This window comes from Erpetoichthys calabaricus, chromosome 4 (genome assembly GCF_900747795.2).
Source record: "Erpetoichthys calabaricus chromosome 4, fErpCal1.3, whole genome shotgun sequence".
Lineage (NCBI taxonomy): Eukaryota > Metazoa > Chordata > Cladistia > Polypteriformes > Polypteridae > Erpetoichthys > Erpetoichthys calabaricus.
Window position 1 is genome coordinate 157754168 of NC_041397.2, and position 27912 is coordinate 157782079.

General features: G+C 36.3%; 1 protein-coding gene across 1 annotated transcript in view; it reads right to left on the bottom strand.

Moving 5' to 3' along the window:
* The window catches only part of LOC114651160 (glutamate receptor ionotropic, kainate 1), a 694443-nt gene that overhangs the window by 172186 nt on the left and 494345 nt on the right, over positions 1–27912 (bottom strand). The window contains exon 10 of the mRNA XM_051925745.1: positions 14626–14739. Coding sequence (XP_051781705.1) covers positions 14626–14739 — 114 coding nt within the window. The remainder of the gene's footprint in view (positions 1–14625; positions 14740–27912) is intronic.

Here is a 27912-nt window from a genome sequence, read left to right on the forward strand (position 1 = left end):
ATCCAGTAATGCACTAAGACATACTACAATCAAAAAGTGTTATTTAAAGTACACAAAAACCTTCAGCAAAAGCAGAAATAACCTTTCTGAAAAGTGACTCAAGTAAAAGTAAAATACGCTCATGAGCAAACTACAAATATATGTTTTACAGTATCTGTACTTAAGCATCTTAGGTGCACATAAATGTAGGATATCTCATTGTATATAGTCAAAAAATATTACAAACTTAAAATAATTCAGAGATTGTTTTTCTGTCTGAGTTGTATTGTAATCATTAAAGTATGAGCCAAGTAATTGGTACTTGAAGCAGTGACATTCAACATGAACTGAACATCTTATTGGATCCTAATATGGCAGTGTATGCAGTAATAGAGGAGGTATACAGTCTACCCCTGCTTTACAAAGGAGCTAATCTGTTTCTGAAAACCCCATTGTAAAGTGAATTTTTGTCATGTGAACACCTAATTGCAATTAATTTAAATGGTAAACATTTTTAAGTGGAGCTGTGATACCCAGGATAATGTGAGAAGAGATGTGAGCAACAAGTAAATAGACACATACATTTCATTGCAGTCAACAGATCAGTCCTATGACTGCTTAGATAACAGTTTAACTAGCTTCCATTTTATTTTGAGCTCTTCAGTTGTGGTGATCAATTTTGTAAACTTGTCCCATAAAACCCCAAGACTGATGTTTACTTGATTGTATTGACCTCTTCTGTAAGTTGCTTTGGATTGAAGCATTTGCTATGAGAATAAATGTAAATGTAATGCAAATGATAGGGTGTTAGCTCCAGTGGCATGTATTTTAAAATTGTTGCAGATTCTTTGTGTTATCATGATATTTTCCTCTACTTACCCTTTACCTGTTTTTTTTCAGGGATAAGTGTACTCATCAGGTTTGTTACCTGGTTGGTCTACTTTCGCACCTTAAGAATATCACACACACATAGCTATCTATACACATACACACAAACCCTAACCACAACAGTGCCCCATGAATTACACTTACACAGCCAGTTAGTCTCTAGTACTTTTAAACACACAAGTGCCTGAATAATGCATACACAACATGTCACTCTCTTAGCACTTCAAGAGACTTACTTATTATCATCACAAACAACATACAATGTTTAAAATATATCTCAAACCTAAATATTACTTTGGTCTCTAGCAATATATTTAAATATACAAAGGATCAACATCCTTGGTTAAAGGCCATTTATCAACCAATAATGCCTTACTTTAGGTGCTATTCCCTGCTATTGAATGGAGCTCTCACCCTCAGCCTTAATAAACCTTGCAGATCAGAGTGTATGGCAAACTTCCGACTGCTCCAGATGCTCTTAATATATACCTTATTACCTCAATCATTCTATATATGAAGACAAAGTATAGAAAGTTAAAAGCAGTGTGGTATTTGTTACATGAATAATAATACCAAATAGAACAAGGAATAATAGAAAATACAGTTGATTGTAAAGTCTGGACATATATATAGTCTTTTAGAAGAAGCATTCGCAAAATAAAAGATGTCAAAGGTGAATGTCCCATGGCAGAATTTATTTAGAAATTGATATTAATGAAATGCTTTAGCTGACAATCAGATGAAAACAGTTGCATGTTGCTGGTACACTCTCCTGATGTTGCTCTGTCTTCTCCTCTTGACGTCTCTCTCGCCCTCTTCTGATATTGCTCTGTCCTCTTCGAATGACAAGGAATATTTATTATAAAATTCCATGGGAGTTTCACAACATGTGATTGTTATATGCACCTGATTGGCTGGCTGTCAATATGTTGGAGGAATTTACTCAAAATCTTTAATCTGTTTGAGTATGTCCTTTTCCCAAACAAAGTTTTTGATGTTTTAAGAATGTTCCTGTTCCAAGCTGTAAACTAGTTTCGCAATTTCTAGTTCCATGGCATCTCCTTCTGTTTGCAGGTTGTAAAGTAATCAAATATAGCTTGAAGCATTGGTATGTCTTCTTTTCCCAGGCTGTAAATCAATTTAGTAATTCTTAGTCCCACTGCTTGAATCATCTCGTAGATTTCTGCTTTGTTTAAACTAATGTTACTGTGATTGATACTTGTACAAATCAGGGAGAGAGGATGTTTTGATGTTAAAACTGCCAGTACAAGTGTTCTGTATTATATACATCTTGTTTGGCTTTAGCAAAATATAATAAAAATAAAGATACAAAATTCGGATTTTGCACACCAGAACATTCTTCATATAGCAAAATGTTCATAGAGCCAGGGAAGTCTGTATTTTAGATCATTGCCTGATTAAAATAATAATAATGTAGGTATTTGTGTAACTATTTTGTTTTCTGGTTTAAATCTGCAATAATGAATGTATCCAGCAAAATATATCAGGGTGAAATGGGCCATTTGCATTTGAAAATGTAGTAAAGTAAATGTGAAAGTAGACAGAAAAGTTTGCGCTTAACAAAATATAAACATTTTCTCAAAATATACAGAAGTACAGTAAGAAAGCAATTCTACTTTAAACAATACTGCACTTAACAAACGTTCTAGAAGTGACCAAGCAGTAAGGGTATAGGGTTAGACATGTGAGACGATGGATTTTATGTTTGTATGATGAGGACAGTTGACAGGAACATAAATTAATAATTTAAGTTCTATCACACTGCGTCCAAACTGAGGAGTCACTTTCAGTACTGTGCATGGCCCTGATTTCCCAGGTGTCCTTCAGGACATTTGTCATATATGATATACAGCTGCTCAAGTAAATGAGAAGTTACAAGTTAGGTTTGTGGTCAATTATTTACAATGCATGATCTGAAAACATCTTTTGTGAGACCAGATGGTGAATCATACACAGAAGGATTGAATGCTATGCTAATTTGTATGACTATATTATCATAGTTGAATGACATGGATGCTGCCACTCCAGAGCAAAGATAACTGAGGCAAATAAGTGTAATACCAAATAATGACAGATAATCATAATCAATATTCATTGATCCAACTAAGTTACAACCTGCCAAAGAGGAGATGGAAGGAAAACTGACTGCAAAGCTTTTAGAGGTTATAGAGTTTTGAAAAATAAACAGAATGGTCATTACTGTGTTGAACTGATTGCACTAGGGAGGAAGAACCACAGAAACATCATGAGCCAGAGAAGATTTCCACTGCAGTCTGGGGAGAAGTGGTGAACACCTCCGCTTTAGAAATGATGACTCTTACAGTACAGGGTTGAAATAACATTAATCTATGGAAATGCATATAATTTTCCTGGTACAACTCTGTTTATATCAAAGACTATGAGGAGTAGACATTCAAACTATAGCTACAACACTGCAGGCAGCAACAGTTAAAACAGCCAAGTTTAAATATATAGTGTTGATTTTGAAAAGATCACAGCATATACTGGGAATAAACAGTTTAAAATAATGCTGTATTAAAACTGAAAAAGGATTTTAAAACATTGTCACTTGCCTGGTAGATATAAAAAGTGAGGGAAGACACTACAGGAAATGCTGTGTGTAAGAATTATTCCATTTGCAATCTGTCCCTTTAACTGCCTTCTGTGCCAGACAGGAATGTAAACATTTCTTTAATGGATAACTTGATTAAACAGTGTTGGATGGTATTTGAAAGCAGACACAATAAATCAATTAATACTGTGTGAATGGAAATGGTATATCTGGTGTAATCCAAGGATACAATTACAATTACAGTGATTTTTGACGGGTTGGAGAACACATGTATGATGATCCCTGCAGGGGGTTCTCCCTTTACAAAAGGCACTACAATATGTATATTTCAACTGTGGAAAAAACAACATTACTGAATTATAAATGAGCCTGCATCTAGGAAATAAGTCTGTTTCTGTTTGACAGACACACTTAGAGAAACACGTAGCAAGCTGTGGAAAAAAATTGAACCAATAGGCTACAGTGACTGTTGTAGCCATGGTGCTGACAAGGTAACAAAAACCACTCTGTAGTATTATGCATGTATGTTGAGACATTTTTTAGGGGCTAACTTTCTGAAAGCATGTTTTAACTGGTATAACCTTGCAAATAGCGGAACACAAGAGTAGGGGGTTTTAGAAGTAATCAGTGAGTGTTATTTTAAACACAGTATGCCAAAGCACCAAAGCCTGTCTAGATTTAGTATTTTGTAATAATCAGGATAGAAGTGAGAATGTAGAGGTGATTGAATCACTAGGGTCAAGTGTTCATAATATAATACAGTTCTTAGTGTTTTAGAAGAGTGCGGTTGCAAAGATTAACACTGTCAAGTTTAACTTTGGTAGGGCATGTTTTCAGCAGATGCTCCAAACTCTAAGGAAGGCAGACGTGGATAAGCTTTTAAAAGTGGAGACAGGTGAGAAGCAGTGGAACAGGCTTAAAAAAGTTTTACATATAATACAGGACAAGTACATATCTAAATTTGGGTTAATAAAGATTTGAAAAAGAAGCTGCATAAGCTGTATAAGGTTTATAAGATTAATAATTCCAATGTGAAAAGTAGGGCAGAGGAGAACATGTGGGCAATCATTAAAAAAGGAATTAGGGAATCTAAAAGGTAGTCAGAAAGGAATATAGCAGATAAGCGGAAAGATGACCCAAAGAGATTCTTTCAGTATTTTAGTAGTAAAAGAATAGTCAAGGAGTCTGGACAAATGTTTGCTCTAAGGTATGCACTTAAAGTATATGGGCACAAATAACTTTATATGCTTCAGTACACAACATGTTCCAGTAGCACACAAAGAAACGAGTCAATAAATCCACACCCTAACCTCCTATAATCCATTATTAAAACTTGGGATTTGGGAAAGTTCATTAGTGAATCCTTCCAAAACTGACATCAAAGTGATCCAGTTAAGTTGTCTTAGGTCCACTCCTCGAAAATGTTATTTGTGCACAGTTTGGGGGTTATTTACTTTAAAGTAGGGGTGTCAAATTAGCTATGAATTAATTTTTAAATGTTCATTGGTAGATTAAATATTGTACATGATACATATATGTTTTGAAGATGGATTGGTTGTGCCAAAGCTGACTTGATACATTTATAGCACAGGACGCCAAGTAATAACAAAAGAGAATAAACTAAACTTATCTTTGTACTGATGTCACATGGAGACAGGATGTAACGTTTACAGCCACCAAGAGATATACACTGTATTAACATGAGTCATAACCAGAAATTACACTATAGTTTCATCCATTTTCAAAAGGCTGAACAGAAAGAAAAGTTGAAAAACAAAGCAGGATAGAATAAAGCACACACCTACGAAGAGCTTGTTTTTGTTATGTGCAATCTCAGATAACCAGAAAGCAGTCTTGTATGCCTTTGTACTACTAATGTCACATGCTGCGTATTTCTGGTTATCCAAACCAACCAATAACATACAAATCCTAACTAATGGCAGTGTACACAAATATAAACAATCTGTCATCTAGCAAAACATGAAAGTTTTCCAGACAAGTAAATTACTGCACATAACATGAAATAATTACTGCCAATGAACTACCTGTAGTTAAAAAAAAAACAAACTCATAGAAGTCAAGATATCAAAATTGGCACGGACAAACAACTATTAAAAATTAAAGAAAAACTTGATCATAAGAATTTGCTCTTCATTCCATTTCACAGTTACAACAAAAATGTAATACAGGTGATCTGAAAATTTATTTTTCATTACGCTTTATTATTTTGGGCATTGACTGACAACTCAACACCCACCTGAGTCTGATGAAACTAAAATTAAATTAGCTTATTAGCTCTGAAATGGTTCTGTAAAATGGTGATTTTAAAGCTTTATAATACCAAAAGAAAAATCAGAAAAATTGCAGTTTTTATCCATTGTCTTCAATAATAAAGAAGCCCTGCTCTTGTTTAATATGGTAGATGCTTAACATCCATCCATCCATTCTCCAACCCGCTGAATCTGAACTGCTGGAAGCCAATCCCAGCCAACACAGGGCACAAGGCAGGAACCAATCCCGAGCAGGGTGCCAACCCACCGCAGTAGATGCTTAACATTTCTAGTATAAAGCAACAGAAACTCAGATCTCAGATTTGACAAGCAGAAGCAGAAGCATTCAGACTAAACCTTTTGTTATGCTTGTTCTATATGGTTAACAATTTTTGAAGGTGGTTAAATGCTTTGATTGGTCATATACCAATTTCCTTTTTTTATTATTTGTATTATTTTTGTATTTTTTGAGAACAAATATTTTTGTCAGTATCTGATTTCTACCTTGCACCTGATACTGTTGGAATAGGCTTTGGTGGATTAGGCGGATTTAGTCCTTAATGAATCAATGACTGGAATACATAATGTGTAAAAAATGAATTCCATTTTTCACTGGTAGTCATTGTTGCAAGTCTAGAATGGGATGAAGCAAGCCCTTTGCTTTTTTTAAAGCAAGCATCTCTGATTTTAGACTATAGAGAATTGTGATTGGTATCAATTTTAAACCATCGTTGAGTGTTTTTTAATTAATCCAGTTGTTTGTAACACATTATTTTTATTTTTTTTTAAAAAGTATACAGTCAAGTTGCTTGTAACAACCAGTGGTGGCTGGTGAAAAAAGTTTTGGCCAGGGTACAGTTTTTGGTGGGGCAAACTGAAGCAGCAATAATCTATTATATAGTGCCGATCACATCGTCTATCTATCTATCTATCTATCTATCTATCTATCTATCTATCTATCTATCTATCTATCTATCTATCTATCTATCTATCTATCTATCTATCTATCTATCTATCTATCTATCTATCTATCTATCTATCTGAGTCATTGATCCAGTCTACAGGCTTTTTTAAAGACATCTCTCAATCCCTAATCGAAAATGTATAGTTAATTGTTCATTGGGCACTTGCATTTTTCCTGATTCCCTAAAAACTGTTGTAGTTAAGCTACTGCTTAAGAAAAATATTCTTGACATTTCTCTCTTGAATAATTTTAAACCTATCTTTCTTAATTTCTTATGTAAATTCTAGGAAAAGTTATTTTTCAACAATCAAATGACTACTTAAAGAAATATTCTATTCAGAGTAAGTATTAGTAAAGTTTCAAGCCAAATCACAAAGCAAAAACTGCATTTGTTAAAGTCAATGACTTGCGTCATAATACCAATTCAAATAATCTACCAGTTCTCGTTCTATTAGATCTGAGTGCATCTGACACCATTGATCACAACATTCTTATTGACAGAGGTTTGGACTTTCAAGCAGTGCCTTGAGTTGGTTTCATTTTTACATTAAAGATGTGAGTGATGTGAGAGATTAAAACTTTTAATGTCCCCAGTCTTACCAACGTGCTGCGTGGCACAGACACAACTTAAGAGAGGACTATCTTGTCTATTCTACATCTAACTTTTGAACGTAACTCTTTATATTTGGATTACAAAACTGACAGCCTGCCCTTATTTATGTAAGTTGTTTCAACCTGGCCACAAACCTATCTGCGCTTCTAGGGAGTTCTTCCACCTGTGAACCCAGAAGGTAATACACTATAAAAAATTCTCTGTGCCTGGAGCAAATCTGCATTTCATTACCCATAAAGACAAAGTCCACCACTAACACTATCTCTCTCCTTTTTCATTGTCATGTTTTGAGGTACCTGCATACAACCTCAGAGATTTCAGTCTTTGTCTAACTCTATGAAGTCCTGAAAATGATTTGACATTTCCAATTTTGGGGTTGATGTCCCTGAACAGAGTGCACCCTTTACCTACATCCAACTGTGACCCACCTATTTCTAACGCAACTTAAGAAGGACTGACTCGTCTAAGTCATTATGCAAAAAGTTACATTATGTAGGCCTCATAATCAAAGCTTCTGTTACTGAATTGATCTGCTCCATTTTTATTAAAATTTAAATTACCTTATTTAAGAAATCAAGTATAAGTTTAAATTTACTACTGCAATTATTTAACACCTGCAGGATCCTAAAAACACATGTAATTTTCTCAAACCTAGACTGCCTGTGCATGTCTTTTGCTTTTCCTTTCTCCTGATTGCCTAATTAGGTTTCTATTTTCCTAACACCATGACTTTTTTTTGCTTCCTTTATTTAAATAATAAAATACATATAATTTTTCTTATTAGTTTCCAGGATGCTTGTTAATTACTTACTGTCTTGTAGTCTCTGCCCCACTGCAAAATTTAAAGCTAATACCTTTTTCAGCAGTCCTGAAACACTCACCTCTACTTATGTAAAGGTGAAAAAAAAACTCTATCTATTATATAGTTCCCTCCACATCTATCTATTTATGTAGTCATTCCACATGCTCTTGTGGTCCTCATCATAGTGCCAATGCACATCTTGGCCTGTCCAGTACCAGACTCATAGGACAAATCCAGGTTAATATGTATTATACTCTTTCCACTATGCAGCCCAATTTGATGACAGCTTTCCCATTTATACTGTGCTCCAAAACTTCATTCCGTGTCATCAACAGCCCCCTTTTTCTTTCAATGCCACCCAAATTGTATACTACACCTGTCTCTAAATTGCCCAATCCTCTGTCAACTTGCCCAGTTCCAAATTTTGCGAAAATCTATACCATAATCTCCACACCCCCCACCCTTTTAATCTTGCAATAATAAGCTCTTTTGTCAGTCCTATAACATTCATAGCATAAATCCAATACAAATCTTACTCTGCCTCTGCTAATATAGTACCCAGTCCTTGGCCAATTCCACTGTATTTCATAAATCCACATCATACAATCATTAGCCGTCTGATTTTTCTGAAGTCTTGCATCCCAGTTCATCATTTACCATACCCAGAGAGTTATTCCCACCCTATTTTTTTATTCTATACTTGTTGCCAGTCTGCTCAGTCCTATGCAAGTATGCCAGGCTTACCTAACCTGGGCACAAATTCACAGACCCCAACATCTTAAAGCAAGCATAACTCAACTCCCCCAACCTGTCTTGCACTACACCTGCAGGACAAGTCCAACCTAAACCTTATTCTGTCTTTATGATCATGATACCTATATTTCCAGAAACATATATTTTGCCATACTTCCATTCAGCCCTGAAGTTTTCTCAGTTTCTTTCAGATTAAACTGAATAATTTAACTAAGCCTTAGAAAAAATTAGCCTCACACTATTCTCTATTTCAGTATTTCCCAATCTTTGTGTCTGTAATGGCACACTTTTTGTAACCACAATTATCCCAAGGCTACTGGCCACTATCTTCCTAATCACAAACACATTATATCTGATACATGTGCAAATGGGTGAGACTACTGGACAAGCCAGTAAAAAGCAGCTCTGAAATTAGCATTCGCAGACACATAACTTTGTCAGCACTTTGATGGCATATCCAAGCTGCTTCACCCTTTTGCCCGCCTCTGTCTGCCTCTGAGGCAACTTGTATGCCCAGTATCCATCAACGGTGTGAGGCTTGCTGGCAACCACACACCCAGGGTAGATGGAGCCTAGCAGCCTCGAGATTTGTCTGAAGTGCTCAAGGTGGTGTGTCTGTAACATAGTGATCACAGATCTGCTTTTATGCCAGCTTCTCCAAGTAGTCCTGACCTCCTCAGACAGGTCTTGACCACCCGAGGAGGTTTGTCTCAGGTTCAGACTCAGGTGTACGATTATTCCCAAGGCACACCTAGATAGTTTTCATGGTGCACTACTGTGCCGTGGCACACTGGTTGAAAAACACTGCTCTAGATGACTGTGGCTACTTTCACGGCACTTGCATTTTTTAGAAAGATGTCTTAGGTCTTGTACCCACGTCATTGTCCACAATGCTTTGATACTTTGAAACAGCAAATAGGAAAAGCAAAAAAAGGTATTACTTACATCACATTCAGCTATCCAACTCAGTTTGTAATAACAAGAGCAGAAAAAAGTCCATGTGTAAGCTTCTCCTCAATCACTTGCCTGCTACTGAATTCTTAAGTCAGCTCAGTCTGGTCCAAGCTCCTTCTTCTTCTTATCTTCAAGTGGACGATTTAGGAAGGGATATTTCATTAAAGAAATAACGTAAATTTCAAGTTCCACTTGAAGTTGTCATCTCTGTAAAGTCATGCTTACTCATCTGTAGTTATGTTAATGACGGGTGTGAATTGTGAACCATTGACATGAACTTGAAATAGTGTGTCAAGGATTGTCCAATCACATTAGATTTAAAAAACCTAAAATACTAATTTGCTGACAATAAATGTAGGAGTGCCTGGGGTGCAGAGAGCTATGTTCCCAGAAAAATCTGAAGGTATTCAATTAAAGGGCACTCTCAGGTCACCTGCTTGCCAAAAGATCAATGACTTACTGTACATACACTCTCATTTGGCCAGCACCTTTCACTCAGGAAATATAGACATTCACACAGGAAAATAAGGAGGAATTTTACAACAAAGTGACAAAAATTTTCATGGAGAAGGACAGGTGCATGGACTTAATTTACAAATAAAGGTAAGACCATAAACGGTTTTCAATTTTATAAAAAAAAAATGGGATCAGACTAAGAAAAAAACAATTCAATATTTAAAAACAAAATTTTGACCTTAAATAAAATATTCTTTTGTTTTTCTTGTTATCCATTTGTTGAACAGTTTGTATTAAAATTGATTAAAGCATCAGAATTAAAAGTTTTTAAAAACAACTAAATATTTCAATTAAGGTCAAAACTGAAATCCTTTTTTTGTACACCACTCTATACTTTCATTTGTTTTGAATGAGTATGAATTGTGAAATTGCAACAGCGAATTTAGAACACATGGAGGGTACAGAGCAAATGTCTCGCCACTATAAATGTAACGTTCTTTCTTAGCCAAATATGTACCTTACCTATGTGTGTGTAAAGAATGCTGATGAGATATGAAACATAACCAGTAGTCAATGTGCATGCTGCCAACTGAATAGTGAATAAGCTACTCTTTTGGGTTCATATATTTGAAAATCTGACTCTGAAGGAGTCAGTGCCTCACTAGCCATGAACCTCATCGTATGTCACTGCTTCAGTACTGGCAGCAGAAATGCCGAGGACCTTGTCTGTACACCCGCATTACAGGTGTTCGTCAAGCGAATATTTTCACTGTGTGAATGTGCCAGCATTTGTGGTCTTGCAACAGAAAAAAAACCCTAAAATTGTACTAATATTATGTAAGAAGGGCAGAACTAAATAAAATAAAAACTACAATTTTAAACAGAGAACTAGATAAAAGTAAAAATTGTTGACTGCACTGAAAACAACAGTGAAATAAAAATAAAAATTAATTTAATAAAATAAAAACTAAAACTACAATTAATAGCAGATCTGAAATATCACTGCAATGAGACATGTAAATATTGAAAAGCACTAGGTCTAGGAAAAAAAGACTTGTAAAGTCAAAGTAGAAAACCACTTCAAAGATACTTAACATCCTTCTGTACAGAAAATTTTACACCAAAGGAAAAAAAAACACAGTACTGCCACACTGTTAAGGTCTGACTAGTCCCTCAAAGCTTACTTGCCAGACAACAAGGTAAATGATACTAAGGTGAAGAAATCTCCATTTCCATCCATCACTGTTCTAAATTATGAGGTAAAAAAAGTGATTGCATATAAACACTTAGGAACTATTATAGACAATAACCTTAATTGGAATACATATAAAATTATATATTCTAAATGCAGTCAGTGTTTTTTTTCTTCCTTCATAAACTCAGACTATTTAAAGTGGACAAGGACCTGATATTGTCTTTTTATTGCAGTGTGATCCTGTCTGTTATCATTTTCAGCTTCATTGCCTGGTCTAGCACTCTGACAAACCAAAAAAAAACTCCAAGAGATTACCAAACATGCAGCTAAAGTTATTGGGGCTGCTGTAGATGATTTGGTAAGTGTTTGTCACTTAGAAATGTTGAAAAAAATGGAAATCATCTTACCTGCTGACAGACACTCATTAAATGCAGAATTTAACTTCAGTAAATCAGGGAGCACAGTTGCTTTAAAGACACACAAATAACTCCATAAATTCCTTACTTCCTTTGTAATAGGGAATATTAAAGATAAACAAAATTTCAGAGTAGAGTATTTCATCTGTGCCATTTGAGGTAAAAAGACATTATCAAATTAAGAAGTAGATAACAAAGAAATCTGTTTTCAAATTACACAAATATTTTAGAATTTGTGAACGTTTTAACCTCTTTTGTCCATATTTGTTTGTTTTATTTGATTTCTGTTTATGATTTCTTGTATAAACATGACTAAATAAAAACCTTGAACAAGGTAACTTTGTGGCCACTTATGCACAAGGTGTCCCGCCGGTGCACTATTTCAAAGTTGTTTGTATATTTTGCAATAACCTCACAACCCAATCAAAAGCATTATTGGTATTTTTAAATATTCAAGGGTGTCATCTTTAAATAAGTTCCATGTTGTCTGCTCTCTTTCAGCAGTAAAATATGTGATTTGCACATATATGTGCCAAGGCAAGCAGCATGTCACATCTGAGAGAATTTCCTCTTATCAAAGATCCAACGAGGTCATGCCACATACCATGAAAGAGTCATTACCATTGGATTGCCAAGTTTCAGACATTTTCAGTGATGAACAGATGTCTATGATTGATCACTTGTACTATATATCACAGACAACGGTAAAAGACAAGAAATACATTACTTATGCAAGAGCTCACCATTATGCATTTTTAACCAGTGTTATGCAGAAGCTTCTGTGAGACTGCATGCAGATTGTTTGGTTGATGTGCAATAAAACTTCAAGTTTGTTTTAGGGAACTGACTTCTTCAAAAAAGAGAACATACAGTTTGAGGAAGCCCTACAAAAGTTACAGAATGCTAGTTATATGGTATATGAAAATCCTGAGTTACAGTTTTGACTCTGTTGTGAACAAAGCAGTTGTTATTTTGAAGGACTTGATTCTATGCTGTATTTGTGAATACTGCATAGTATAAGTATCGTGGCAGTTTAAGTGTCATGGGTTCAATTACCATATCTGGATGCTGTCTGCTGCACATTCTCCCTATGTCATTTTTTCTGAACATTTTGCCTAGACTCTGCAGGCTCCAAGGGCCTACACAAGCAACATGGAAACAGGTTAGTGTTGCCAAGCAAATACTTTTTTACATATCTTTAGAGTATGTAAAGAAAAGAAGAGAACAGAAGAAATATTTTTCCAGATAAGAAATTACTTGGAGCATATTATGGGAAATTGGAAAATTTTTTGATTGCAACAACTAAGTTGAGTTTCCTGCATACATTTTCATAACACATTAAAATATTGGGGCTAGTTAACTACTTATTTAATTTTTGATCAAGAAAACCATCTACTTGGAGGTGGGGGGCCCCATTTGCACATAATGCAAAGATTCCACTGGTTCTAATATGTCTAAAACTTCATTCATTCATTCATTATATTTTTCTTAGTTTATGTAATATGAAAGACATCCTCCCAAATGCATTACCACTGTAAGCAACGCTATTGAGTGATAGTGCCCAGGTGTAAATTGCTGAATTTCTCCTTCAGCTTGTACTTGACCACATTTTCTTATCCTTTTTAACCTTAACAAATCCTCTCTTGCTTCTGTTATTACCATCACTGAATGTTGCAGACAATGTGTAAACTGTTGTCTCTCTTTTGCAGACAACTAGACAAAAAACACTGAAAGTTTTTACACTAGTAATCACTCACATTGTTTCGATATGTGTGATAAAGAGGACCATACTGTTGACTGTAAAACAGTTGACACTTCAGTTATTTTGATCTAGTAAAACAACATATAGAAACTTGCTTAAAATGACATCAAGATGTTTTTAATACAACTGGGAGTATGAAGTACATAGCTGGTTTGAACGTAGAGAATAAAAAAGACAGCACAGACTGGATGGAGGAACCTGCAAGTATCATTTGGACACTTTTCTTCAGAACTGAATCATGTGTTATAAGACATGGCAGAACAGTTATTCTCAATTAAATATCAATTCTCTTTAACTAATTATATATCAAGCAAAACAGAAAAATCTGGCATGACGTTTTGGATAGCTGTTGATGTAAACAGTCAATACAGTATATGCCAAATACTATTCCCTATATGGAGAAAGATCCCACTTCAACCATTGGAGGAGTGAGGAGGCTGCCTGAGATTATGGTACTGCAACTCATTGAGCCTTTTACAGGCAATGGGAGAAATGTCACTGTTCACAATATTTTCACATCATTCCCAGTGGCAAACAAGTTATTTGCCTAAAAGGCAAACTTGCATAGTATAGTGATAAAGATGAGATGAAAGCTAATTTTTTAAAATTGAATATGTATGCCAGTATGTGAATTAAAATATATGCAAGCAAGATAGTATGTGCCAAGCAATTTATTTTGATGTGCAATTAAACTGTTTATACGTATTTCATATGAGGCTATTTGTTGTTTTTAGTGGCAGGGCAGTAGATTTGTGCTAACAGGATGCAGAGTTAATGGGCTATTTGGGAGTAATAAAGGATACAGACACCATTTGGCACCCTATTAGCAGCTATTGTACTTAAAAATGCATGTCACATCTACTGTTAATAATTTTTTAATAACTAACAACACTTAAATGAAAAAGGAAATAATCAATTTTATGAGACTTATGAAACATAACACTTCAAATTAATATAACAAGGTAAAATTTCATGCTTACCAGAATTGTAGTCACAATAAGTGTTCTATTTGCCATGGAATCTGTAATATTTGTTGTCTTTTCTTTATAACTGTCAGTCATGTTAAGGCCACCGTTTGAATTCCAAATTCCAATCTGTGGAGCAATAACAACTTTTTAAAGACATTTTACTTGAAAATACAGCAATAATATGTAGACCTCTTTAGAGACATTTATACTAAAATCAGACACTCGGTACAGCATTACATAAATAACATATAAAATAAATAACATAACTACAATAACCTATTCATTCATTTTCAGAATCTGCATATGTAGTAAATGATTATAAAAGTTGGAGCTCACCCTAGTTGTATTTAGTGCAAGGCCAGAACCAACCTGAGAAAGAAGGCAAGTCCCTTGCTAGCCACATATACAAACGCTCATACTGGATCAGTTCACATATTAAAATGTAGTTTTCTGCGTGACATTTAACAATAAGAAGAAATATGTGCACCTGGAGTGAACCACTACAGACAGAGTAAGAAATGCACTATGAGATCACGATGTTAACATCATGTTACTTACCATTAAATTATTTTTTAATATACAGTATTGATATGGTAATACAGTAATTAAGGCCTAACCAATAATATCCGGTGCCGATATTTAGTTCCTATTGGTTGAACCTGCACTGATAATATGGTGCTAAAACTCTTTCAAGCAAAGCATATTAATTAGGTTATGTTTCTGGTATTAAAGGCCTCAGTTTGAAAAGCCACTCCCCTTGACCTACGTATATATAGTATGTATAAAAATAAAAAATGACAGTAAACAAATTGATCATTAACGCTAAACTTCACCCACATTCATCGGATTGGCTGCCTAGCGCTGTCTCAGCTGTGGAATGGCCAACTGGGGGAGGCAGCTTGATGGCTGAGGTCTCCAGGACTATAAACAAATCCAAATCATATTATGTGATATCATCTACTGTTAAATTCTGCTCTGTACTTGTAATATTTTTATTTTTATACTGTATTGAGGATTACTTCTGTCCTGTTCTGTGTATTGTATTGTATTGACCCCCTTCTTTTTCACACCCACTGCACGCCCAACCTACCTGGAAAGGGGTCTCTCTTTGTACTACCTTTCCAAAGGTTTCTTCCATTTTTTCCCTACTTTTTTGGGAGATTTTTCCTTGTCTTCTTAGTACTAGGGTGTTTTACTGTGTTAGCCATTATGAATGTAGAAAAAAGCCAAGCAAAATGACACCTTTTATTGGCTAACTAAAAAGATTACAATATGCAAGCTTTCAAGGCAACTCAGGCCCCTTCTTCAGGCAAGGTGTAATCATGAAGAAGGGGCCTGAGTTGCCTCGAAAGCTTGCATATTGTAATCTTTTTAGTTAGCCAATAAAAGGTGTCATTTTGCTTGGCTTTTTCCTTGTCTTCTTAGAGAGTCAAGGCTGGGGGGGCTGTCAGAAGGCAGAGCCTATTAAAGCCCATTGTGGCACTTCTTGTGTGACTTTGGGCTATACAAAAATAAATTGTATTGTATTGTATTCATCATCTCTGGAACTGAGAATAAGGCAACTTTTTACAGAGTATGTGTGGTTGGTGTGTGGGTGTGTTTGTGTGTGTCCTGCGGTGGGTTGGCACCCTGCCCAGGATTGTTTCCTGCCTTGTGCCCTGTGTTGGCTGGGATTGGCTCCAGCAGACCCCCGTGACCCTGTGTTCGATTTTAGCGGGTTGGAAAATGGATGGATGGATGGATGGATGCATAAATTAAATCATTTACATATTATTAAGCTCGAAGTGCACTGTTTTACTTTTAAAATGCTATATGGAAAGTTTTTCTACATTTTCCAATATCTTCACCTGTGCCTAAAAGTTGCAGCATGGTCTACTCCAAATGTGCATAAGGTTTTCACAAAGTAGCTAAGATCACCTTTGTTTCAAAGCCCTGGAATTTATCAAATACATAAAGAATATGCAGAAGTTAACCTTCTTAACGGTTGTGCTCTGTATGCCTCAGTAGTTATGTAACAGTGAATTTACACCATCAGAGTTTGCAGATAAGTATTTACTACTATCCCAGCATCTCTTTTCTAATCAAAATGATGTGCAGGTTTTTATTCAGTCTGATTGTTTAAATGTCCAGTCTATCAGCTTTCAAAAGAGCAGGGGTTTAGCTTTGTATGATATATAGACTTGCCTCTGTAAATTACAGATATTGTTTGATAAGACACTTTGTCAGTAAATTCAAAACCTGTGTTTCATCATCAACATAATAGATAGATAGATAGATAGATAGATAGATAGATAGATAGATAGATAGATAGATAGATAGATAGATACTTTATTAATCCCAATGGGAAATTCACATTCTTCAGCAGCAGCATACTGATACAATAAATAATATTAAATTAAAAAATGATAACAATGCAGGTGAAAAACAGAAAAACAGACAATAACTATGTATAATGTTGAATGTTAACGTTTACCCCTCTGGGTGGAATTAAAGAGTCGCATAGTTTGGGGGAGAAACGATCTCCTCAATCTGTCAGTGGAGCAGGACAGTGACAGCAGTCTGTCGCTGAAGCTGCTCTTCTGTCTGGAGATGATACTATTAAGTGGATGCAGTGGATTCTCCATAATTGATAGGAGCCTGCTGAGCGCCCTTCGCTCTGCCACAAATGTTAAACTGTCCAGCTCCATGCCAACAATAGAGCTTGCCTTCCTCACCAGTTTGTCCAGACGTGAGGCGTCTTTCCTCTTAATGCTGCCTCCCCAGCACACCACTGCGTAGAAGAGGGCGCTCGCCACAACTGTCTGATAGAACATCTGCAGCATCTTATTGCAGATGTTGAAGGACGCCAGCCTTCTAAGGTAGTATAACCGGCTCTGTCCTTTCTTGCACAGCGCATCAGTATTGGCAGTCCAGTCTAATTTATCATCCAGCTGCACTCCCAGATATTTATAGGTCTGCACCATCTGCACACAGTCACCTTTGATGATCACTGGGTCTATGAGGGGTCTGGGCCTCCTAAAATCCACCAACAGCTCTTTGGTTTTGCTGGTGTTCAGGTGTAGGTGGTTTGAGTCGCACCATTTAACAAAGTCATTGATTAGGTCCCTATACTCCTCCTCCAGCCCATTCCTGATGCAGCCCACGATAGCAGTGTCATCAGCGAACTTTTGCACATGGCAGGACTCCGAGTTGTATTATAATATATATATTATAATAGTGTGTTTTTAAACTACAAGTTTTATCTCCAAAAAAGCAACTGAAATCCTTTGCTCTCACACACGGTACTTCGGATCTCAAGCAAATCAAACATTTTTTATACAAATAAGAAGCTTTCCCAAAATGCCTTGCTGGCTACAAAATTATTTGAACTTGTGAAACGAAGTGTTGTGTGTTTGACTGAATCAAAGAAATCTTCATATTTTATACAACTTTACAAAGCCAAGATGTTTACTTTTACATCCACACCTTTTCTGTATTACATGCTCCTTGCCGTTCCTGTATAAACAGTGAAAAAAGCTGCCAAAATAGTTATACTACTTGCTTGGCTGAACACATTGCAATTAATACATTTTATATAAGCAGAAAAAGGAAGAAGTGAAAAATGGGCACCCTTAGGTTTCTCATTGCTAGAATTAATTAAAAAAATCAAACAAAAACAGTGTCATTTAGTCTATGTAAATTTTAAGTTAAAGCACACTCAGGGGAAAACATCACACATTAAATAATTTCTTTTCATTCAGATTTTTTCCTAGGAAAACCTTAATATTGTACTTAAACACATCAGCAATATTGTTAACGTATACTTCATTTTTTGGTCACCGTTATAGATATTGTTCTAGAAATCCATATTGATCAGTCATTAGTAATGATAAGTACATAACTAAAATTCTTATGGTTTGATTAATGACTAAAAATGCATGTTGACTATAACAGTAATGCTACTCCTTTTCAGCAATCAAACAAATTACAGACATGTTATTGTTCACAGAAAGTAGACAAGAAAATGAACACATCCAGCAACATTGAGGTGCATTTGAGAAATGTGCAGGCAAAGTATCCCTCAATGGACTGAGTTCAAAAGGTGGGCCCTAGAAACTTCTCAGTCCATTTCAGGATTATGGGGGGCAGAGTCTATCCCACTGGAACTGGGAAAAAGAATGAAAACAGACCTGAACAGGACTGTAGTCTATCATTGACCATTCTTGCTCACACACACGCACATAAACACATATACACACCCCATCTTCATATACAGTGACAATTTGCAAATGCCAAATAACATAACCTAAATAAATAAATAAAAAGTTTAAATTAATTAGTTCTGTGCTTTAGCATGTCTGGCTTAGTAATCTTCATGAAATGGGACTTGCAAAATTATTCAGTTATGATAAATGTGAGGGAATAACAGGAGTGATCAGCAAACTTTATTACAGTGAGTGACCATTATGGATATCAGGTAAATGTGGCATCAAAAATGATGGCAAATTATAGGGTGACTAGATGTCTAAATTGTCAAACTGGAACACTTGTGTAGCATGTATGCCCATATATCAAAAACATTCTGATTTGTTTAATGCCTGCTTTATTTCATTATCATCATCATCATCATCATCAGAGAAGAGATCAGAGCATGGGTAAAAAACTCATAAAAAGGAACACATAGGATTGCACACTGTGCTTAAAGTATGAACAAATAAATGGTGGTGCTCTGTTTTTGTCTGCTTCTTGTTCCTTGTTGTGATGCTGTTTAAATATAAGACAAGCTGTTAATCAAGTGGGGTTCCATCTTGGGGTTTTGTACATGCTATTGTAACAATATTTATTTTTGTGAAGCAATGTTTGCAGAACTGAAAAACTGTATTAGATGGACAGCCTGTTAAAACTGGGACATTTTGATATTCTTCATTTCTTTTTTCAGGAGGCATAGCCTGAAATTGGAACTGTCCTTGCCACCAGGAAGTCTGGTCACCCTATTTAATTATAGAGTCAGTGTAAATTTATATCTAGATAACATTTTGTTTTCCTTGTTTGTATTTTATAATTTTATGGTTAGGAAAATCATTTAAGTTACAGAGTATTTTAACCTTTATGACAAGTATACTGTTTGTAGTTAGGGAATCTCTTTATGTATACTGTTTATGGGTAGGGAATCTCTTCATGGACCAAGGATTTCTCTATGTAGTTTTGAATGGCTCAATTGATACAAGTTCGATTGAAGACCAAGGTTCCCGTGCAGGATTTTGAGTGGCTTGATCAATTAATAATGGATAGAAGAGCATGTTTCTTCTGGGCTTACTTGCGGTTGCCATGTATACCTTTTCATGGACTGGCACAAAATGTCAATAGACTGGTGCTGGTCTATGGGAAACACTGGCTTAAAGCATTGGGAGGAATGAAAAGTCTGGTGAACTGGCTCTCTTCTGTTTGTGATCAAGCTGCTGGGAAGACTTGTCAACAAACACCTTGAGGTACTTAAACTCCTCCATTTGAGGCTGCATCTCACTTCCCATTCAGAGAGGACAGTCCATCTTTTTCCTACTAAAGATCAAGGCATCAGATTTGGAGGTGCTGATTCTTGTCCCTGCCACTTCACACTTGGATGCAAACCATCCCAATGCATGCTGGAGTTCATAGCCAAACTAACAGAATGTTAGGTTACATACAGTAGAATGCTACACATTATGCTATAGTTCATCATATACTAGTTTTTCTGTACAGAATACAAAAAAAGACGTAGAAGTGCCAAAATAAGTCCAGAAAAGAGCAACTAACATGATTCCAAGACTGCACGGGATGAGTTATGAGGAAAATTTAAAACATGGGGAGAGTTTTATAAGCACATTTAGCCTTTTATGTGCTGAGAAGTAAATAACATCCATCCCCTTATTCATTCTTCAAATATGAGCCCTCAAATTGTGTAGTATAAACATTAGCCACTGTGCCACCATATCATGCTGTTTTAAAATATCTGTAGCAAGTAGTTGGATTAAAACTAGACTGATATTTGTTTTTAAGTCTTCTGTTATTCTAGGCATACATGGTGCAATTTTTAGAAATCGAGGTCAAGCAACTACTCACACTTTACTCATTTTAAAAAACATGATGGCCAAAGGCATCTCAAAAAGTCTTTAAACCGTAATAAGAGAATTAGTACAATGACTCAAGACTGTTACTTTAAAATTAGCTAATTGAGACCAAGGGAACACAGTTGGAAACTTGTTAAGGGTAAATTTTTGCACAACATTAGAAAGTTTTTCTGAACACAGAACCACAGACACATGGAATAATTTACCAAATAGTTTGGTAGACAGTAACACTTTAGGGACCTTCAAAACTCAATTTGATGTTATTTTGGAGGAAATAAGTGGATAGGACTGGTGAGCTTTGTTGGGGTGAATGGCCAGTTCTTTTCTAATTTTTCTAATGTTCTAATATTTCTAATGTACACACTGCACTTAAGTTAAAGAAGTAACTCAGACTCAAAAAGGATTTAAATGTGAAAATTTAAATGACTAGGTAAACTTGGTTGCAATATATGAGCTAAATCTTTTGTGTTTCACATTAAATATGTGCCATGTATGTTATACAGTATGAACTATGCACAGATGTCGCTATAGTAATGAAATCAGTCTCCATGACTCTGAAAATCCTTCAAGGAGAATACAGATGTGTTTGCTGCTTCCAGCACTGTACCAACTGTAGGACAACCTAAGGACATGGAATCCACTTGAGAAAAGTATGTAGACCTTTCCAGGTTGTCCTAAAGTGTGGCCTTTAGAAACAGTTTGAAGTTAACATGAAGGAGCCTAAGCCGATTACTGCTGCAGCACTAGTAAATTGCAAACCTTCTGGATCATGCAGTTATGATCATTGGGAAACAATTATGGAAGTGGTAAGGCATTTTTTGTTTTTTTGACTGCTTACTATAAAGGGTTTTTTTTAAAGATTAACAAATATTTCTTTAGGTTTACTTATTAGTTTTATGATGTGAATTAGGTTTCCTGGATTAAAAAAAACATCTGTGGTGGTTAATATGTACAGTAGCTGTCAATACTTTTTTTATTAGAAGATTTATGTTTGATTGCAAGCAAATTAATCTTTCTGCATACATCTTTTATTCAAGTTGTCTCTATGAATTTAGAAATATGCATTACACCAGAATTCAGTTCGTGGCTAAATCTTAAGATTCCACCATCGCTGATAAAGAGGACTTTATGCATTCAAAAAATCAGGAAAACTACAAATTGAAATACAAAATAACTGATTTTTCCACTCAGCATGGCCACCTAACTAAATTTAACTAACACTAATAGGTAAACATTATAGTGTTCAAAATATAAATAAATTCATTATTTAGGAACTTTACATTTTGTACTTCTTATCAGTGTTTTTTTAGGAACGAGTGAGATAAGATTAATGGTCTTCTTCTTTCGGCTGATCCCTTTAGGGGTCTCCACAGCTGTTCATCTTCTTCCATATCTTTCTGTCCTTTGTATCTTGTTCTGTTACACCGATCACCTGCATGTCCTCTCTCACCACATCCATAAACCTTTTCTTAGGCCTTCCTCTTTTTCTCTTGCCTGGCAGCTCCATCCTTAGCATCCTTCTCCCAATATACTCAGTATCTCTCCTCTGCACATGTCCAAACCAGCGCAATCTCGTCTCTCTGAGTTTGTCTCCCAACCATCCAACTTGAGCTGATTCTCTAATGTACTCATTTTTAATCCTATCCATCCTTGTCACACCAAATGCAAATCATAGCATCTTTAACTCTGCTACCTCCAGCTCTGTCTCCTGCTTTCTGGTCAGTGCCACCGTCTCCAACCCATATAACATGGCTGGTCTCACTACCGTCCTGTAGACCTTACCTTTCACTCTTGCTGATATCCATCTTTCACAAATCACTCCTGACACTCTTCTCCACCCATTCCACCCTGCCTGCACTCTCTTTTTCACCTCTCTTCTACAATCCCCATTATTCTGTACTGTTGACCCCAAGTATTAAACTCATCCAGATCAAGAGTCAGGAATTTCAGATAGGAAAAGCCAATTGCATCATACAGTCAATCACTTATAAAAGGTTTTACTATTGTGACATATAAGACTTCTGCAAATCCATAGCTGATCCTGAATTTGTTAAAGTGCTATCTGTGGCAAAGTATGTTTTCTGTATAAATGAAACAGCTCCAGAAACATGGCACCCTACTTCTCAACTTCATTCACTTATTTAACAAAACATCTTAATGTCATGGGCTCCCCAGGATGGGAAAAACACCTGCATTAACAAGTTGGTTACCAGGATAGTGTTGAACCAAGAAATTAAATGACTGTAATTGATCATCAGCAACATGACATATGTGGAAGATGAATGTTCTCTTCGCTCCCTTGTACTAATCCTTGTCTAAGGAGTTAAGCAAAAGTAAGCTTTAAAAACATGCTTTGCTGAGCAAACAGAAAAAATATTTGTCAAAAGGACTCAAGGTCTAAGCATTCCACACTGAGACTGCCTTATCACGTTTTCCCTTAGTTTACATCTGAACGCCATAACAAAGGAGCCAAGAAATCAAGTTGCAAAATGGACGTTGAAGGGGCTCAAGGACTGTGTAAAATAAAAGTGTCGACTGTTGCATTTCATAATGATATTAAATCACGCATTCTAGGGGTATAAAAACTTTGCCCCACCCAACAGACAGTGTTCAGAAGAGCCCTGATGCTGTCAAGTAATTTTGATTGCCTGTTTTTCTGAAACCTGCTCACTGTGATGCTGACAAATAAAACTGCTATGTAACCACACCTGCTGTCTTGTCTAAGTTATCGTCCACACATAACACAGCTTCCAAACCAGACGTGCTGGCATATAAAAGCAAAATGAAATTTTTGAGAAGTCCAGGTTCACAGTATAGAGTGAGAGGAAAGGGCTTTTAAATCTGTAAAAACTCTCTTACACAAAGTTCTGTCCAGTCAACACAGTGATTCTTATGACCTTTTGTCAGATCAGTTAAAGAGGCAGCACGATCAGCAAAATTAGGCATAAATTGCCTGTAATAGCTAACCAATCCTAGGAAAGCATGTACCTGCAGAGTCGTAAAAAGTACTCAGAAATGATATTTGAGTACAAGTTGAAATAGTTTGTCAAATTTTTACCTTCACTGAAGCAACAAGCATTTTACCACAAAAAAAAAACAACAAGCAAATGAAAAAAGTCTCTGCTTTCAAAAATACTTCAGTACCAAAAATAAAAGTTCATATTATAATAATCAGAAGATGCAAGGTTTTGTCTAGTTAATACAATAGATTTTTAAGCAATACTCACACAATATTTTTGCTATGAAAATGCATTTCAGAATAATGAATCATGCAAATGCCATGATGTCTTTGATTAGTACATGCACATAACTGCAGTCAGTGTTACATTGATGACCTGAAGTGTAATGCTAGTGAACATTGATATGGCTTACACTGTGGCTCCCCTACTGGGATACCTGGTGGCGGCAGATGAGGCACCTCTACTTCAGAGAGAAGAAAAATAAAATAATATACAAAAAAAAAACAATAAAAAAATAAGTAAAACAACTCACAAAAATGATCACTTAAACAGGTATGACTTTTAAGGATCTAAACTTTGGTTTAGCACTTGGATAACATAAAAAAACAGTTTACAAGTCAAGCATTGAGAAAGCTCCCAGATATTCTCTGCTTTGACAAGCTGTCCACGCTGTTAGCAGGCATGAGTCTCTGGGTCTTGCCTGCTCCTGTGTGAGGCCCAGGGGGATCGCGGAGAGTTCGAAATACGAGTTGCCAGCTCTCTGTCTGTACAGAGACTCGCTGAGCTGACAGCCTCTGAGCGTACACGCCGCGGCCTGTGTCTATAGCTGCACTCTTTATGAGCGCGCAGCTTGATTCAGCCGCAGGAAACTGACAGCCCCTGCGCGTAAACAGCTGTGCCTAAACCACACCTCCTCCATCCCCAAGCGTCGGGGGTGCGCGGCAACTTTTTCCCACGAGAGATAAAAGATTTTAAGGATAACGTGTAAAACACGAGATAACTAGCTCGACATAACATGAATTTCCCCTTGGGATTAATAAAGTATCTATCTATCTAAGCCTTCTAAAAAATCACACAGTTAAATAATAGGCAACAGCACCCTTTTAAATGACGTCTAAAAAGCTATCCTCGGATTTATAATTTATATAAAAAGTATTTCACACACATAGATCGGCGGGCCCTATGGAAGCCTATTGCGGAAGCAAGCGTTTAAATGTTAGAAATTCTTCTACGTGCAATCATTCTGGGAAAAGAGAAAGCGCCTTAAAACAATCTTTGTCAAAGCCACACTTTCCAAGGCTTAGCAGCTCCGGCCGCCTGAAGCTAATGGGAGGTGGGGGGTGCGTTTTACAGCACAGAGACGGCACGAACAGGCTCAGGGTAGGGGGAAAGGAGGGGAGTGATTTACAGGTCCTAGGCAACAGGTTGTGTCCGGCCAGGTTCTGACCTTTAAACTCATGTCGGAGCGTCCGATGTGAAAATTGGCCTTACCTTGTGGAATGCAGCTTGTAAAACAAAGGATGGTTTTTCGGAGACATTCCAAAGACACGGTTGGGAACGGGGCAACGGACATTACAAGCGTATCCGGTTAAAATGATTGGCAAACATCAGCTATCACGGTTACATTTCCAAAATACCGCTCTTTTCTCAATAAAAAGAGAGGCTTCCATAACCATGCCCATTTCAGCCATGACGGTGCGTTTTCACGAACTTCTAATGACTAGAATTAAATGAAAAATAATTATCGTTCATACAGGATTCCCCGCAGAAAGCGGTCTGTCTCCGAATCACGGTAAGTCCTTTTTCATGATTCTTATAAGCGTTAAACGAGCATGTTTAAAAATGAGCGTTTGAATCCGTACATTCAAGCCGACTCGGAAAACGGTAAGGGCCTTTTTAAAAATGATAGATGTTTACAATGTGCATAATGTGTGCGCGAGCATGTGTAAGAGCGCACGTATTTGTTTATGATCAGTTTTTTATACGGACATTTTTCAATCCATCTGATGAGATTATAAATGGGCATGTTTCTATCTGTCTGAAACGTTCACGAAATTATAAAGGGTGTCGTATGAATATTTGAGTATACAGTGATTAAGTTTGTTGTAAAAATGAGCGTTTGAATCCTTTAATTTTTTATTTTTAGAGGATTATATCACCATAGAGTATCCGATTTATTATACGGTTTCAGGTAAGACCCTTTTTAAATGCTTTAGGCTTACAACGTGTTTGTGTAGGAGCGTCAGAGTGCTCGAGCGTCAACGCGCTCGTGCGTGTGTGCGCGAACTTGGGCACGCGCTTGTGTCCGAAGCTTTCATTCATTTTGCTAAATGTATTTATTTTAATATCTTCTAGATTTCCAAAGTCCGGGTGACTTGTAAACGTATTCTAAGGGGGTAAATGAATAGTATAAGATGTACCGAGATGTATGAGATTATATCTTGATACACAGGGAACCTGAGACCCGGCTGTCTGTTCTTATTTACGTCTTTAAAAAGTTTGTATACATTTTTCTGTGGTATCTGTTTCTTTATCCGCTTTTTTTTTTCCACAAACGTCAGGCATCTTTGTAAAGCGGTCGTATAAAGTTTTACTTTTGCCTCGGCGCTCAAGTCGCCGCGTTCGAGTATGAATTTCATTTGTTTATTCAGTTCCATTTCCGTAGCGTTTCGCTGAATCGGAGCCTTTTGTTTTTGAGGGACTAGGCACATCTTGCGCGTGTATTCATATTTATCCTCTCGAACCCAATAAACCAGTAATGAAAAGAATGGCCGTGCTTATGAGGATTTTTAATTTTTTTTTTTGTAAATACACTTGTGCATTTAAACGGAGCTTTATAAGAAAGCAGGTTACACATCTTAGCCTGGTTACACACCTTATCCAGTTTTGTTCGTGCATTTAAAAGCACTCACTGTTACACTAGCACAAAATGTTGATATTTTCTGTCTACTCAAAAACTAAAAAGTTAAAAACAGAAAATCCCGATTATGATTTTTGTTTTGTCATGGGAGGATGCTAGGGTGACACTTTATACTTTTTCTTACGTAGACTTTAACACATATTCTTACCAAAATAGTTCATCACTTCCCAATTCCTATAACTTTAGGTAATTAGACAGAGCTCCATAACAGGCAAGAGAAAAGTATTATAGGTCAAATACACAGGACCATAAAACAAAGTGTGAACACCACACAACCTGGTATTGCTAGATATTCATTTTTTCCAGGTGACCCATTTTTGCGTTGTGTGAAGTACCAGCCATAAGTCAAGATCTTTCTTTTAGTGATATCATATGCTTTTAAACAGGCTGTTGAGTTGTAATATTAGGTTTTGAAGTGTTTGGTAAAACCTCTCTGAATTTTATATTGTTTTTGAAAATGACCAATAAAGTACCATTTGATTTTTAAACCCTAACCCTAATTTCTTTCACCGTCGAGGATGGAGCAGGTCTTGGAAAAAGCATATTATAACTCTGAGAATGCGGTGGTCCTTGGGGGAGCAAAGACTCTTTGAAAAGAGTGTCCCGCCCCACCCGCCTGATTGGCCCTTCTTTGTGTCAAGAGCATTTTGAGGGGTGTCGTTCCCACCCCCTGCTTGACCCTGTTTTGGGTCAAGAGTAGTTTGATGGATCGTCTCTTATTCAGGTTTGTGAAATGTACTTCTACATAAAAAATGCCTAAGGTCTCGGGAGTCTGGTCATTGTGAATAGTTAATACAGAGTCCTATCTCTTCGGAAAAACACTAGTTGAATTTTGAACATCACATACTATGGTTGGTTAACACTATGGACACATGCCCCTTAAAGATTACAGAATCTTTTGCATTCTCCATTACAAGATCCACAGCACACACAGAAAGTCTGGCAATAAAGTGGAGACCCTTAGTTTGTCAGAATCATCTGGGTAGAGCCCAGGTCCATATTCTAAAATATCTTAGATTATATCTATTTAGTTAGCATGTCGGCACTGTCCAGGGGTTTCTGGTCAAAAGGTTAAAATAAAACAGAGATCCAAAATTTGTTATTAAATGAATAGGTTCATCTTGCATTCTAATTCTTAAAGCTGTGTCAAACTATGATTAATTTCAAAGCAAAACGCTGCCAATCATTTTGCTTATAACTAAATTAAATAAATCTTATAAACAGAACCCAGTGCTTGATAATACTTAACACTAATGGATATCATTAAAGGCTACTTCTGTGCTTTGTTCAGTTTTAATATTTTTTTTAAATGTTTTATTAAAGACGTGTTCAG